Here is a 17073-nt window from a genome sequence, read left to right as displayed (position 1 = left end):
TATAAGAAAAGAGAAGATCTAAAATAGCTAAGGTGTGATCCAAATAACTGCATGCCATGCATGCATTTGGTCTCGTCAAAAAACCAAGTATTTACGGGGACAAGCAGAAGGCCTACTTGAAGCACTGTGCGGAACAATTAAACCCAACAGTTTATGGTAACCGCGAACTGGTCAAGCCATTAAATTTCAGTGGCCAGAATGATTGTTGATTTTTAGCTCAGTAACAGTACGGGTGTCTGTATCTCAGGAAGATTCAAAACAGTTTTTGTGGGTTGAATCGAAACTGGTTGGTTGCATTGTCGTTTCACGTAACGAATATTCTATTTCTGCAAATCGGCAAGCGGTTTCTCTTCTCACAATATCATCATATGGAAACGTGGATACAGTGAAGGGCTCGGCAGAATAGATGGGCATGGAAAAGCCTATATGAATTAAGCTTGGCTCATGTCACAGTCTGTGAAAATGTTCGGTATAAGACAGATTAGGCCTAAAGACTCTTTGAACAGCCTGCTGTAGTTTCTTAGATATGGCAACAAAAAAAAATAGCCGCCTGTCTCCGCTCCGTACGACGATCAAGCGCAATCGAAATTTGGGAAGATATAATCATTTGGAAGTGGGTATATATAGCAAGACAAAGAGTTGACGGTAAAACAAGCAGACAAATATATTAACGAGTACCCACTATAAGCTTTTTCATATGATGATGGTTTAAATGAACGAAAGGTGTATCTCGTCCTCCAAGAAACCTTCAATTGTACACCACAAGAAATAAAATAAAATTCTTGTGCGGATTTTTTGGACCGGATAATAGATAGAATAGATAATAGGATTAAGATTGGCGATATCAGGAAGAAAGCAAAGAGACAAACAGAAAGTACATGGCGATGGTACATTAATTGTAAAGCTTGAATCTATCAGTCCGTCTAACAAATTTATACAGCGTCTTATATCCAAAGGTAACAAAGTCTAGACAATGGCTCTTTGAATGAGAATAACGTTCTCCGAGATGTAAGTTTCTAAGCATCTCTTGTAAGTGTTGACATAAGGAGGTGTTTTTATTTCAAAAGGTGAGAGTTTCAAAGGACAGGAGCAGTTCAGGAGAATGAGAGGCGACCGTAGGAAATCAGATTCATCTGGGTGACTGTAGAAGGCATTTAATTTTTTTTCCGATGAACGAAGAGTACAAGATGTGTCGAGAGTCCAATGAGAGTCTTAAACGTTATGAGCAGGAAGTTTGAAGAACTTTTCTAGAACGCATAAAGACGATGGAACTGTCGTCTGCGACGGAGATGAGTGATGGTAGCTTTGGAACTTCTCCATTTTTCGGCAAGAAAATTGGATGAGGTGATATGCAACACAACGTTTATAGCCTGGCCATAAAAGAATACGGGTATGTTCCCTTTGATCTGAAAGTCGTCAAAGACAGTGAAACAGACTGTTTAGGGGCGGCGCCTCTACCTCAGGCCCAGACTTGGTTTAAGTCTGTGATTTGTAAACGTGTGAGTGGGATGGACGCGATGATTTGTGTTCTCTTTTCTGTTTGTCTTTGTCCTTTATCATTTTCCTTTATTTTTTTATTTTTTTATTTATTTATTTATTTATTTATTTATTTATTTATTTATTTATTTACTTATTTATTTATTTGCTCATCAACAGTGCCATCAAGCAGCCTCTTACAGAGAGAACATATAAGAAAAAGGATAAAATACACTAAAATGTAAACAAACAAAAAGTACCCTAAACGTCAAACAATGACAAAAACAAATTAACATGTCTTTTAAAAGTTGAATGAGATTCATCAAAAACATCGACATCGCAAACCTTATCAATGAAATCATTAAAAATGTGTGACATACGTCAAATCGGGCCATTTTTGTAACATCAACTCTACAGTAAGGGATGTGTAATAGAGCTCTGTGTCTAGCAGAGTATCTAGGTATGCATAGACCATAAAAACCTGTACAATCTGTAGAGTCATAAGAAGATAAAAGGCATTTATGCTCAAACATACAATCAAATAGTTTCCTACGCAAGAACAAAGGTTGAATTTTGAATAAATTCCAGAGCAATTTATAGTCACAATTATACCAAGATGAAGAGTGACTGTGACATCCCTGCTTATGATGTAAATATCTAAGAAAACGTTTCTGAATTGACTCAATACGGTTTGCCTGACTGTCAGAAATTGAATTGAAAATGACTGTATTATATTCTAAAATTGGACGCACCATAGTAATGAACAGATGTCGAAGGACAGCAACTTGAATAATCAAATTAAATTTGCGTTTAATGAGACCAATTATGCGATTGGCTTTACCTACAATAGAGTCAATGTGATGAACAAAAGTGAGTTTTGAATAAAAAATGATACCCAAATCCTTAATGTGAGAAACATGATCGAGCAAACAATTATCCACATGGTAATTAAACTTAATAGGTTTCTTTTTTAAGGTGATGGTAAGTACCTTACATTTGCTAGCATTCAAATCTAAGCGCCAAATTTTGACCACTGAACAAGTATATCTACAGACTTTTGTAAGTGCTTGCTATTATCAAGAGTTTTAACATGATTGAAAAGTTTGGCATCGTCCGAAATAGCAATGACTGAACAGATACAGCCATCGGCAAGACATTTATGTATAATATAAATAACAAAGGCCCAAGAATGGAACCTTGCGACACACCGGATGTTATCTGGCACCAAGTCAACGCTGCTCCATTTACTAGGAGACATTGCTGTCTATTATTCAAATAACTTTTTAACCATTTCAGAATATTCTGATGAATGCCAAAATGCTGTAATTTGTAGAGCATCAAAATGTGGTCAGCTCTATTAAAGGCCTTGCTGAAATCTGTATAAATAACATCAAGTTGTTGCTTATTATCTATTGCATCAATAGCATTTTTCGCAAGAACAGCAAGATTGGTTGTGCAAGAACGTTGTCGAACAAAACCATCCTGTTTTGCTGTGATGACTGGACTAACATGAGTATAAATATTAGCACAGATTAGCCTTTCAAACAATTTTGCTATAGTTGGAAGCAGCGAGACTGGCCTATAATTAGTGACCTGTTCCCTGCTTCCAGACTTGTGTATTGGTATTACATTTGCCCTTTTCCAGATGTCAGGAAAACACCCCTGAGAGAGTGATGTCACAAATAGCTTCCAAACTGGGACTGTTAGTCCAATTGAACATTTTGATAAAACATGATTACTAATATTATCAGCACCCTGGGCCTTCTTAACATTGATATTTGACAACAGATCATACACCTGTTCTGTACTGATTTCTACATTTTGCACAACCTTGTCAGAAAATTGTGGTACATCAAGGTTGGTAACATCAAATGTGTGGTCTGACTTAATAAAGACAGATTCAAAATAGCTGTTAAAGAGCTCAGCCTTACTTTTTGATCAACGGCATTAAGATCACCATACTTCATTACGGGAAAAGAAGTACTACTTTTTGAGAGTGCCCTGACCAAGGACCAGAAGCGCTTATCATTATTTAAGATATTATCAGCTACAGTATTAATATAAGTTTCGTATTTATTCTTGGACAATTTCTTAAAAGTTGACCTCCTGTTACGAAATAACTCAATATTAACACGTGATCTATCATATTTCAAATATCTGAATGAATTCGCTTTTTCTCTGAGAGCTGCAATCAGTTGCTTGTCATACCAAACAGGAAAGGAACAATTGGGCCTGAATGATGGAATATAGTCCTTGATAGCAGCAGACACTAGGTCATAGAATAAAGCGACTAATTCATTATTGTATAAATCATCGAGTAGACACCAAGGCATCAATTGTAAAACTCTGTTGAGTGCAGGAAAACCAGCCTTTTTGAAGTTGTATACGAGTCGATTGTCACGAACAGACTTTGATCTGATATGTTTGTAACTACAAGAAATTGACTCGTGATCTGATTCAAACACATTTAAACGAGATTGAACATTTGAAATTTGTGATGAACACAAAACCAGATCCAAAGCATGATTGTTGCAAGTGTTGAACAAATTACACTGGTGAAGATTACAAGAATTTAAAATGACATCAATAAAATAGGTACTGAACGTATCCATAGGAGTGTTAAGGCATACAGGACCAAAGTTTGTCCAGGTATTGTTTGGAAGATTAAAATCTCTCACAATTAAAAGATCACTGGTAGAGCGTGTAGCCAGATTCAGAGAATGTGCTAAGGGACGATTCAGAATTTACTTCCAGGGGGAGGGTGGAGGATTTTCTATTTTCTGGGTGATTTTTTTCCACGGCCCCCCCCTAGTAAATTATAGAAAAAATCTATGGCCCCCCCTCATCTTTCCTGTTTTTTTTCCATGGCCCCCCCTAATATATACATGCATGCTTATACACTATAGACATATCCAGTCTAACAAGTTGCAGGAACTGTAGTGGACATTTAATCGATGATATAACAAATCATTTCAGGGTTATGTGACCATAAAAAGAATGATTTGCAGGGACTGCAAGTGGCACACTTTTGGAAAGGGTAGCAATAAACATATCTGGTTGTAAATTTCTGAAGAAAAGTTAATTACTAAATATTAATACTTTTTTGTTATGTCTCACCGATACATATGATGCACACAAAGACAAGCAAAGATGTCAGTTAGAAATGGTGAACAGAAAATCAGAGGAGCAGATAATTGGCAAGGTGATATATATCTTGAAGTTTAATGGTACATCATTTGCAGATATCCAGATATTTCGGGAAAGTGAGATGTACATGTACATGCACACGTTCAGCATACATTTTCATTTGATGATGCTGAATATTTGCAGACTCACGGTGAAAGTTTTAAACATTAGGAATTAAAATTGGTGAAAGCCAACTTGTTTTTAATTTTCTCTTTTTTCTAATTTGGTTGTCATAAAACCAAGTAGCTGCCACTGAAAGCAACAATGCTGAGGAATATTTTAGAACATTTCTTGGACAAAACACCTTATCCAAAACATGAATTCACATGTTATTCTGCTCATTCCATTCACAATCCAATGTTCATATTAAATGCAGACAACCCTGTGTAAGTCAAAATTCACATTTTGTCAGCAGTATTTTTCAAAATTGACAGAGCATTCATATTTCAAATTTTTTTAACAAACTTTAATTTTAAAATAGTCATGATGCGCATGTTTTCAGATGACACGAAACAATACATGTTAATTTGTTTTTTTGCCTTTTCTGCCAGCCGTGAAATCTTTGATTATACATATATCAGAATGAATGGGACACAAAAGTATTAGCATCAATACACAATGTGTAAGCCTATCCACATTTCTCCTAGCCTCATACACACTGAGATCACTTCTTGGACTACAGCAAATTTCTTGTGTACACAATATTTCAACAATCCGACACCATAGCATTGGTGCAGTGCCACATGATCTTCTGGATGCACATACAGGATTATTGGAAAATCAACCCTTTTGTAAATTTTTCACCATATATTTTTGACAGTAATACATAATATTTTTATTTTCAACATTAAAAAACTATTCGCTGAAAAGCACCTTGAAGATGAGACGGCCATAAATTTATTTTCAAAAAAGTTTATAGTAGATGTAAGCACTGTAAAAAGTTATGTAGAACATTTAAAAAATTTAGAAAGGGTAAAATTGATGAGAATGAAACATAGAAAAAAGGAGCAGAAAAGAAGAGTAGCAGTAGCAGTAGTTTACTCAAAGGATGAAGTGGGTGTATATTTGGGGTAAAAAACCTCAATTTTTGTATTAATGATAAAAATTAATTTAAGTCAAAAACTAGACAGTATTTTCTGAAATGTAATATTTCACTTGAAAGGAGAGTATTCATGTAGAAAAAAACAACAATTTTATTTGGCATTATCCATCCTCATTTTAAAATTGTAGGGGTTTAAAGACTGACACTCTAATAATTGATTAAAATCATGATCAGCAAAATTAAAATGCCTCTTATTCAAAATGCCTCTTATTAAAAATGTAAGAGCTTTATTGCCAAACAAAACCAATTGATAGTTGTTGTTTTATATATCATTTAAAAAACATAATGTGAAATTTCAGAAAATTTGACCCAGCTGGAGTGGAGTTAAATTCTTTGGAAATCTTGAAATTGGGAGGCAAAAGAAGCCAAGAAATCGGGTGATTTGCATAGATTTGCATAAATTAACACTTCTTTATCATGCAACTTTCAACTGCTTTACAAGCTACAAGGTAAACCCAACCTTAAAAAGACATTTGCTGTAATTTTTAGCATTTGTTCAATGTTCATCTCTGTGTATCAGCATTTGTTTGTTATTCTATCACTACATAGAACACCCAATGCTGTATTTAGCAACATACCAGTGTGAACATAAATGACCATTGTTATTGTTGATAAATGAATTCTAGTCTGGACTTGATCTGACATCTCTTTTCAACAAAAACAAGCCTGACTGTTCACTGTATGGTTTGTATTGACATGCTAAATACTGGACATTTCATAACGCTTCAGGGAGGAGAACAAGATACTGCAGTAGATGCATAAAACAAACCACTGTGAATATTACCGAATTTGGCAGCTAAAGGAGTTTAACTAAACATGTTGAGTTTATCTGTCACCCAGGTAGCGTCTATGGTTCTCTTTTGTAGAGATCAGAAATTCTGGGCAAATATTGAATTGTTGTTTTTTTCCTTGCCCCCTAAAAGATTGTGGTATTTTGTCTGCCCCCCCCCCCTAAATTTTCTTGGGAAAAAAGGGTGCCCCCCTGAAAATCCTCCACCCCCCCCCCTGGAAGTAAATTCTGAATCGTCCCTAAGCCGCGTAAAGGTTGCATACCAGTACTGGGCGGCCTATAAAAGACACAAAGCAGCTCCTTTCCTTTTTAATGTAAGCTTATGGTGGGACAGTGTCAGAGACACCTGTTTGTCTCTACCATTTACTGGCTATACTTTTGAGTTTCGACATTCCATTGTTCAGTGGGTGAACGTATGGAAATCCGGTCACGACATGCGACATGCGACCTGCGACTTCAAAACTGCGACCTGCGTCCTGCGAGTTTGTTAAACATGCGACCCGCGACTTCGGCATTTAGACCTATAGGTGTAACCTGCGACTTCACAACAGCGACCTGCGTCCTACGTGTTTGTCAAACTGCGACCTGCGACTTGCCACCCTACTAACCCTAACCCCTAACCCTAACTAACCCTAACTCTAACCCCTAACCCTAACCCTAACCCTAATCGTAGTTTAAAAAACTTGCATGTCGCACGTCGTGACCGGTCTTCCATACACAGTCGATCTGCGACTTACAAACTGCGAGATAAATAATGTGTAGGGGTGGGTGGGGTGCATGGTCACCGAAGTACAACAACCACAGAATACTTCTTTTAGGCCTAAACTAGGTCATTTCGATCTGTGAAATAGCCACCACTTTAGGAAACAAAATATAAGACTTATAACAACATACTTGTTGAAGTAGGCCTATCAAAACAAATTTTATTCATGAAAATCGGTGAGCAGTTGAGCATTGTCCCTTTGAAACCGGACTTTGAAAGCAACCGAACAACACGTAGGCCAACACAGCTGTGTCATTGAAGCTCATCTCTTACCTAAATGACACCACCTATCACTGATATTACTTGTGACTGCTTTTTATACTCTCAATAAACACCAAATACCTAAAATCATGGATCAGGTCGTGATCTCGCGCGTCGCAGTTTCAAACTCGCAGGTGGCAGCTCGGCCAGAGCACCCGGAAGTCGCAGGTTACAGTTTGACAAACAAGCTAACCTCTAACCCTAACCCTAACCCTAACCCTAACCCTAACCCCTAACCCTAACCCTAACCGCAGATCGCACTTTTAAAAACTCGCATGTCGCATGTCGTGACCGGTCTTCCATAGTAATCCATCGTTAGGAGGAGAACGAAATGACATGTATGCAAACGCCATATTAGTTAAGCAACTCGCATGTCGCAGTTTAAGAACTCACAGGTCGCATGTCGTGACCGGTCTTCCATAGATTTGCATGTACCACGAAAAATGGCGAAAAATGGGTAGGGGTATGGGGTACTATAAATAGCACAAACCTTACATTTTTGGAAAGCTCAGATACTGCTCTTTCTGAGAAACACCAACTTTAGAAAAATAAATTTGTGTACATAGAATAGGACGATTTTAAAATGAATTTTTTGACAATTTTCGATGCTGAAAATAACGATTTCAAAGTCACTTCACTATTAGCAAAAAGGTCCCCCTTCATTTTGTTCACTCAAGGCGTGCCCACTTTTCGACATATACGTCGAGTAAGCATACAGAGAGCCAAATCCGTCTTCCGTGCAATGTTGAAAATTTCGCCGAAATGAAAGAGTTGCAGATTCCATTTCGTTATATGTTCCTCTTTCCATTATGATATTATATTATTATTATATATTATGATATTTCGGCAATAATTTCATGAAGGAATTCTTAAAATACCGAAACAATAATATGCAAAAATAGGTGAAAACACAGCCAACAGCACAAACATTCGTAAACTCATTTCTTAAAAATAAGAGAGAAGATAAAAAAAAAACCAAAACGATAGAGTTATAGTTAAGCTTTGTGAGATGCATAATCTCAAATATTGTAAGAAATAACAGCGAAAAGAAAAAGTTAAACCAACGGGGTTTTTCAGATGTATTTTTTATTTTACGATGTGCCGAATAAGTTCGATTTCCCACAGAAAACAATGGCATCTATGCGCGTCTGATGTACCGAACAGATTGCACACTTCTCAGCAAATTAACTTCCTCAATTCTGAACCAATGATGGTAAAAAAGTGGCATGGTGATCCTTTGATTTATAAACAAAACATGTATTGTTTTAGATGTTTGAATTTCCTTAAGAAAACTTGTTTTTTTCATTTTATTTATTCCGATCCCTGAAATATACTGTTGCCGTCAATAAAATGGCGATCTGATGGCGTTTACACATTTAGAACAAGGGTCTGAAATTGACGCATATTAATCAGTAACCAAATACCTGTCGAATTGTTGTCTTTTTGCTATAAAAATTTTGTACCAACTTTGAGTGAATATGAACGATGAAAATTGCAGTAAATTGGTAAAAATAACAAAAAAAATCATAAAATTCAAATCCAACCAGGTGCTCAACCACGTCATCGCAATACAATAGCAACACATGTCAACTTTGTTTTATCCAAACACAGTGCCTTCACACGTGTGTGGAGAGACTGTGATCCAATCATGGATTATTTCTTATATTTTCGTTCAACAAGGCACAGTCCCTCCACCCACACCAAGGTGACAAAACTCTTCAATGTTTTTCTGCCAACGATTCAACTTTTCACTGCACTAAAAGTACGAATCCAGACTTTCGGCGGGCAAACTTTTGCGTTGCCCATTCTTGGATCTTCAGATCATAATGTTGTAATGCTTGCCCCTATCTATAAACCAGTCATTAAGCGGATTCGTAGAGTAACAAAAACTGTGAAGAACTGGTCAGTAGACAGTATTTCTAGCTTACAGGCGTGTTTCGAATGTACTGACTGGGAGATGTTTTATCATTCTTGTATCGATTTTAATCAACTTGCCGATGTCATTTCTTCCTATATTTCATTTTGTGCGGATTCTGTTATTCCTACGAAAAATGTTAAAATTTTCCCCAATAACAAGCCATGGGTGACCAAAAAATTAAAGTCTATTCTCAACCATAAGAAGAGAATCTTTTTTCAGGGTACATCAGGCGAGAAGCAGTTGATAAACAAAGAAGTCAAGAGAGCGATTAGGCAGGCAAAGTTAGATTATAAAAATAAAATTCAATCAAAGTTTCTTTCTGGTAACTTTCGATCTACTTGGCAAGGTATCAAGCATATGGCAGCAGTAAATAAGGTTACTCCTTCAGAATCAAAAGTTACACTAAATAACTTAGACTCAGCGGCGCTGCCAAAGGTCCTGAACACATTCTTCACTCGTTTTGAAACAGAGGATTTTTCATCTCAAATCTCAAATCTAAAACAGTCATTATCTCCTGAGTTAGGGATGTCTATTGAGACAGAGAAAGTAGCTAAAACTTTAAAATCATTAAATGTGAACAAAAGTCCAGGTCCTGATTGTATTTGTGGTCGCACCCTGAAGTTCTGTGCTGATCAGCTTAGTGTAGTCTTACAACACCTTTTCCAAGTTTCTCTTGATACAGTTAGTATTCCTGCCATATGGAAAAATTCTATAGTAGTACCAGTCCCAAAGAAAGCTAGCCCTAAAGAACCCAATGGTTTTCGACCTGTTGCTCTTACTTCCCTGGTAATGAAAACATTTGAGAAAATAATTAAGTCCATTATTCTGACAAAGGTTGGCAACAAACTGGACCCCCTACAATTTGCATATCGACCGGGAAAAGGTGTTGAAGATGCTAAGCTTTTCATTCTCAATACACTGTACAAACACTTAGAAAAAACAGGTGCTCATGCTAGAATCCTTTTCGCAGATTTCTCCAGTGCTTTTAACACAATCCAACCCCACATCCTTGCAGAAAAACTCTTAAAATTTAATTTTAGCAATCAACTTGTACTTTGGATTATTGACTTTCTTACAAATAGATCACAAAGGGTGTTTGTCAATGGTATTTTGTTCAAGTATCATTCAAACAAATACAGGTTCTCCTCAGGGTTGCGTTCTGTCTCCTCTGTTGTACATCCTTTATACTGACGATTGTAGAAGTACACATGAAGGTAGCCATCTTGTTAAGTTTGCTGACGATAGTGCTCTGCTTACACTTCTACAGGGATCAGAATGTCATCATGGTCCCGCTCTTAGTGAGTTTGTTGAGTGGTGTGATAATTCGTATCTAAACTTAAATGTTAAGAAAACTAAGGAAATGATAATTGATTTTAGGAGGCAAGAACGCAACCCTCCTACGTCCATTGTTCACGATCACGATGTCGAGATTGTTTCGAAGTATACATACCTTGGTTCAATATTTGACAGCAAATTGAAATGGGATCATAACACCGATGCTATACTGAAGAAGGGGCAGCAAAGATTGTACTTTTTAAGGAAACTGCGTTCATTCATGGTTGATAGACAAATTTTATCTCTTTGTTATAAATCTTACATTGAAAGCGTTATCTCATTTTCATTCATTTGTTGGTATCAAAATCTGTCTGTTAAAAACAAAACTTCACTTGATAGAATTGTTTCACTTAGCTCAAAACTAATTGGTATACCCCAGAGAAGTCTTTCTACGTTTTATAATCAGCAAGTACTCAGGAAAGCCCGCTCAATTCTTTTGTCTAGTGATCACATTTTATCAGCAGAGTTCGACACACTTCCCTCTGGTCGGCGTTTTAGATACCCGGCTTGCAGGTCAAACCGGCGCAAGTTGTCATTCATTCCAACCGCTGTGCGGCTTTTAAATGATTCCTAAACTGTTTTTGTATAGTCCTGCGTCTCCTACCATTTTGTAAATTTGTATTATATATTTTTGATGTTGTATTTGAGCCACGCTTTTTAATTGCCCGTGTTTGGGATAAATAAAGTTCTATTGAATTGAATTGAATTGAATTGAAAACAAGGGACTAAAACTCGGCAAATTCGTGGTAAACACGGTAAGCGACCTCATGGTCGGCGGTTTACGGAATTAAACGGTACAGTTTGCCATAAAACTCCTCTGCCCTGTGGGCCTTTGAGTTTTGGCAAACTGTGTACCTATAACAGCCTCCTATATACTCGTCCCACAGGCGTTATGTTGACCGGGTAGTTTGTAAAAGTGCAGTTTATGCCACGTCCCGACGTATTGATACGTAGCATTACCTTGGGGTAAGGCTACTTATCAGAACGTGGGAACGTCGCATAAACTGCACTTTTACAAACTACCTGCTCAACATAACGCCTGTGACTCGTCCGCTTATCTGCTTATACGTATGCTAATTGTTAGTTGTCTCCCAAGTTAGATGCATCATTCTGCCACAGATAAATAGTCTCAAGTCAGCAGCAAACGGTACAGTACGCCAGAAGAACTATTTTTAAACGAATACATGGTAAGGCTGCATGTAAATTCTGTTTTCTTGGGTCATTTTAACCTTGTCCTGAAAGCAGCATGAAGTTCTATGCTATGAGTTACTGAATGCGAAAACATATTTCAAACCTATAAGCTTATACATTAATAAGGTCGACCATCAATTGAGTCGAATTTTCTAGTTTTCAATTTCCTTCAGTAATCGCTCCAGCTTGCTAACTGTAGTATCTTTGACTTCAGGAGGTTCTGTAACAGAGGAAATAAAGTGTAGATAGTTATGCAAACAAACAAACAAACAAACAAAAGAGATACATCTTCCACTCTGTCACGTGCCACCTGTCACGTGGACGATTCACATGCATCTTCGAATATTTTTAAAATCCCGACTACGCGCTCTCTCTCTCTCTCTCTCTCTCTCTCTCTCTCTCTCTCTCTCTCTCTCTCTCTCTCTCTCTCTCTCTCTCACAACACATTCAAAAAGCAGATTCTCGGTAAGTATAAGGGAATTGTTGCCAAAAGTGATTTGTTCACCTGCAGGGTTACATGTAAACCCAGCAATGCTGTAGGTCTCTGTTTCTTCACAAGTTTCATCTTCTTCACATGCATTTGGATCTTCGCATGGAGCTAATGAAAAAAACATAGGAACATTCTTTAACGGCCGTCGCGACATAAAAAAACCTTCAATTCTCTCCTGAATACGATCTATTGATTGTAAGACGCGATATTAGACGCGTTCGAACGATGTTAACATGACCGGTTAATGCGATGCCAACATGCGTTTTACAGACTTCATATTGTTTCACAACTCAATATTTTTGTCCAATTTCAAGCCTTAAACTGTTACATGTATTTCAACCTCAGTCCCTGTGTTCCAACATTATCTAAGGGACTGGTCAGTTTCTTCGGCCGGGGGGGGGGGGGGGGGCGGTGGATTATTTTTTGCCGATGTCAAAAAGTGACTGACCCCTATTCCAAATTTCTAAAACAGGGTGACCCCACCCTCCGCGCGACAACGGTAAACAAAAGGTGGATATGAATTATATATATATATATATATATATATATATATATATATATATATATATATATATATATATATATATATATATATATATTATGTTTTATAATTATATATAAACATATTTATTTTTAACAGTCATTCTGTGTTTTAATGAATTTGTTGACATGTCAGTTGTAAGATAGGAATTTCAAAGAGTCAATTTTAAAGTTTCGAATACAGCACACTTTGAATGAGCTGTGAATGTATTTCACACTTTCTATGCTTAACCAGATGTACCTGAACTGTTGTACAGATGGATGTCAATCATTGATATCAGAGAGGAAAAAGCAGTAAATCCAAAACTTTGATGGGTGACCCCCCTACCACCAAAGTCAAAAACAGGGTGACCCCCCATGAATCCAGCCATCCTATTAAATCTCCTGAGAAGCCATAGAGAGCTATTTTAGCCAAATCTGATGTGTGCAGTGTCTGAGAGGACCTTTTCTTGTAACATTGAAATCATAAAAGCACAGCTAATAATGACGAAAACTGCCTTTTTGAACTGTTATTTTAGTCATAAAAAGCATCTTTTTAGAGAAAACCTGAGACACAATGGAAAATAGTTGCATCAATGAGAACGAAAGATATCTTGTCATTTTTCTATCTCTAAGTTACTGTATCAAATATGTTGTGAAATATTTGCGCATGTTGCTTTCTCATACTGAATTCTCATAGAGACTACAGAAAAGTATCAGGAATTTGTCATGCTTTCCATATGAACTGTAGATTTCATAATGGTACACTTTCACTTAGCAAACATCAAGATATCTCTGACATATATATCTGATTTATTAATGTATGGCGCCCGAAGGGCGCACCGAAAAATATGAAACATCCTGACATCTTTGATATATATGTCTTGCATATTAAAGTCATGCACCTGAAGGGCGTGCTGAAAAATGTCTGATATATTAAAGTAATGTGCTTGAAGAGCACACTGAAAAAAATTGAAAATACAGATATCTCTGATATATGTGTACCTGATATGTTAAAGTCGGGCGTGCTGAAAAATATCTCTGATTATTAAAGTTACGCGCCCGGCGCGCCGAAAAATACAACTGAATGATGAAATTTGTGGCTGACGCAATGCATTTTAGGCAATGTTGAGCCTGTGTCAAAATTCAAAAGCACACTGACCCCCCCCCCTAATGGGCATTTCAAAAACATGGTGACCCCCCCCCATCACCAAAGTCAAAAACAGGGTGACCCCCCCCCCATGAATCCACCGCCCCCCCCCCACCCAAGCCGAAGAAACTGACCAGTCCCTAACGCCGCGGAAGGCCAACATTTAACCGAACACTGGGTGAATATACTGTGATGTCTGCAGCACCGAACTGTTGTTGCATCATTGAGTTTTTGACTTAAGTTAGTTTGCAGCAGCCCGAGACATACCAGAAATTTTAGACGGGGTGAATGAAACCGTGCGACAAAAGAAATTAAAGATATATTACCGTCCGCGTTCTCTGTACAGGCATATTTAGTTTCGTCATCGTCGTTGCTATAGCAATACTCATTCGATCCGCATGGGTTAAAAGGCACAACTGCTGTCTGGCCATCTTCGAAAGTGAATTCCGTTTTACATGTACCACGCTCTATATGAAAATAGTATGCAGTCTTGAATAAACAAGCACGATGATACAAACGTTGATCTTATTTTCATTTATGACGTATTCTAACTAGTTTCTTAAACGTTTTCCAGTAAACGCAAACACAATTCTCCAAGTTGTCTAACAGGGCAGGTTTATGGCATATATGTTATTCTGCTACATACCGGCTATCACAGTCACTACGACCCGAAAAACATAAAACTCTTCACCATCATTGGAAAACCTCATTGCTGATATACTAGTCTGAAAACATAAATTATGTTCACTGAAAGGGCGTAGAGGGCGGACTACTCACTTATGATCTTGTCCAAGGTCTTAACGAGCAGATCCTCATACTCGGCCCGCTTTATTGCAAACTCCAGTCTACGTTCACGTAGCGAACGAGTTTCCGCTGCAGCCAATGTGACCAGAGAAAGCAAAATGGCGATCGACGTGATATTCATTTCTGGTTATTACCGCAAACCGCAGAGCCTATTAAGTGAAAAATAACAAAAAATATAAAATAACTTATTGTTTATAATCTGATAACCGAAAATTTCACCGATGAAGTGACGTGTCAGCCATTCGTAGAGTTTGTGTTTTAAATTGGGATCTACTAATTCTCCAACAACAGATCCTTGTAGATACACATGAATGCATAAAAATGACATATGCAAGTGGAAATAATTCCTGTACTGTACTGTACAGTAGTCTGCTAGTGAGTAGACCATTTGATATCAGGAGAGAGGGGCTTTGGAAGATTGAATGGAGAGCGTGATTTTTTCCCTCCCAGCTTTTCATCTTTATTTGCTTGCCATCGTAGGTTGGATTTTTTCACGGATATGCTCTCGGGATCTACGCTATATTCTAAACCCCAAGGATATCAATGCTATATTCTAAACCCCTAGGATATCAAATGGTTATTCACTTTATGCTTTGCAGAGCAAGCACTTCATGACATGTTTCCAATTTGCCTGCTTAAGTTTTAGCAGCAAAGCGTGTAATGAAAAGCAAGCAAAAGTATCGTAAGACGTTAAAGGGCACGCGAAGAACACTCTCTCTCTCTGGGCGCCATCATTGTTAATTCTTATTCAAATAATTTCGCGTACCAGTATGTGCACTAATCCGCTAAGCAAGGTTATTTCACGGTTTGCCGAACGAGAAGTCAATGACATATCTCTACTTCATAGGCTAACTTTTCGCATCAAGTGTTCAGAGTGAAAAGCCAAACTAACGCATTGTCAATAAACTGTTAAAAGACATGCAAAGGCAAGATTCTCTATACATTATTGTTGTTAATTCTTCTTCTCAATAAATTACTCAGTGAGACACTGAAAGAAGCTCGTAAGAAACAAAGAGGAGAATAAAAGATTTTCCCAATACCTGAAATCAAAGAGGACGTAAAATTCTTTGAATAAAATACGAACCCAAAGGATACGGTAATATACTCGTCTTTTTAATAGACGTCCCGTAAGTATGCAAATGATCCGCAGATCGATATTCTAGACGGGTGTAGAAGTAAGTGTGTTATGATCGAATTGTTAGAATCGAATACATCTTAAATCTCAGCACGGAGAAACTCCCAAGCGTAGAAAATGAGTTTCGACCGACGACAAATTTTGAGCGTCGACGAAATGAACCAAAAATGATATCTACACGAAAGAATCCACCTAGTAGTGCATGCACTAGAAATTTTCGTAGGTCGGACCATTTTGGCGCGATCCAAAGATACTGACAGAGTCGTGCAGCCACTCACAAGTTTGTGAATATTGCCATATCCACTATTAATAGAGGTGGAAGAAACTTCTCTCTGTCTATTAACTGTGATATAGATACCTAAGCTCGAAAACTTTTTTATCAAAGATGCAAATTCAAAGTCCAATACTCACTCAGGCTGATATCGTCAACGAGACAGCAGGGTTCGACTACAGCGACAGCGACCTGAAATGCAGACAAACACTTAGTGAGGCTTGCGATTGGTTGATTTGGAATAGTTTTGAGGGTGCTAGCTGACCACGCCTTCTGCAGATCTGTGTATTGTGTAATCGGGTCCTGTCAATACGAGGACGGCATTTTTATTACACTGTTCCGCACCAATGCGTGTCTGAAAGCTTGGGGCATCTGATTATCGTATCGACCTCTAAATATTTTGTTCTATTATGCCAATTAAGTTTACACATTTTAACGTTATTTTTCGCGTCAGAATACTTGTAGAAAATTAAAAATCACCCGAAGGGTCGATTTTATACTTCAAAGTTTGCAGACCATGTTGACCCATATACATCAGGGTGGACCATTTGATTTCGGGGGGCCTCGAGGATTTTCTATAAAAAAAATGTTGCCGGTCTTTTATGCCTTTTATGGGAAAAAATGTTTCTGTACCTGACGGACATGGAAAAAATTGCTTCAAGACTGTACAAAATTGTTGCCA

At 37.5% G+C, this 17073-nt stretch overlaps 1 protein-coding gene across 2 annotated transcripts; it reads right to left on the bottom strand.

Annotated features, from left to right (window-relative positions):
• Nucleotides 1-11048: 11048 nt before the first annotated feature.
• On the bottom strand, nucleotides 11049-16627 carry LOC139148485 (uncharacterized). 2 transcript variants are annotated; one of them, XM_070719956.1, is made up of 5 exons: nucleotides 16532-16627; nucleotides 14959-15134; nucleotides 14508-14648; nucleotides 12528-12620; nucleotides 11049-12242 (listed from the first exon to the last, which is right to left on the bottom strand). In XM_070719956.1, the coding sequence occupies exons 2-5, from the start codon at nucleotides 15104-15106 to the stop codon at nucleotides 12175-12177; spliced, it is 450 nt and encodes a 149-aa protein (XP_070576057.1). In that variant the 5' UTR covers nucleotides 15107-15134; nucleotides 16532-16627; the 3' UTR covers nucleotides 11049-12174. The 2 variants fall into 2 exon arrangements, with proteins under 2 accessions (XP_070576057.1, XP_070576058.1); XM_070719957.1 differs by lacking the exon at nucleotides 14508-14648.
• Nucleotides 16628-17073: the final 446 nt, after the last annotated feature.

Source organism: Ptychodera flava, chromosome 13 (genome assembly GCF_041260155.1).
Source record: "Ptychodera flava strain L36383 chromosome 13, AS_Pfla_20210202, whole genome shotgun sequence".
In the NCBI taxonomy this organism is placed as follows: Eukaryota; Metazoa; Hemichordata; class Enteropneusta; family Ptychoderidae; genus Ptychodera; species Ptychodera flava.
The sequence above is the reverse complement of the archived record's forward strand: the minus strand, read 5'-3'. Positions and strand labels throughout refer to the sequence as shown.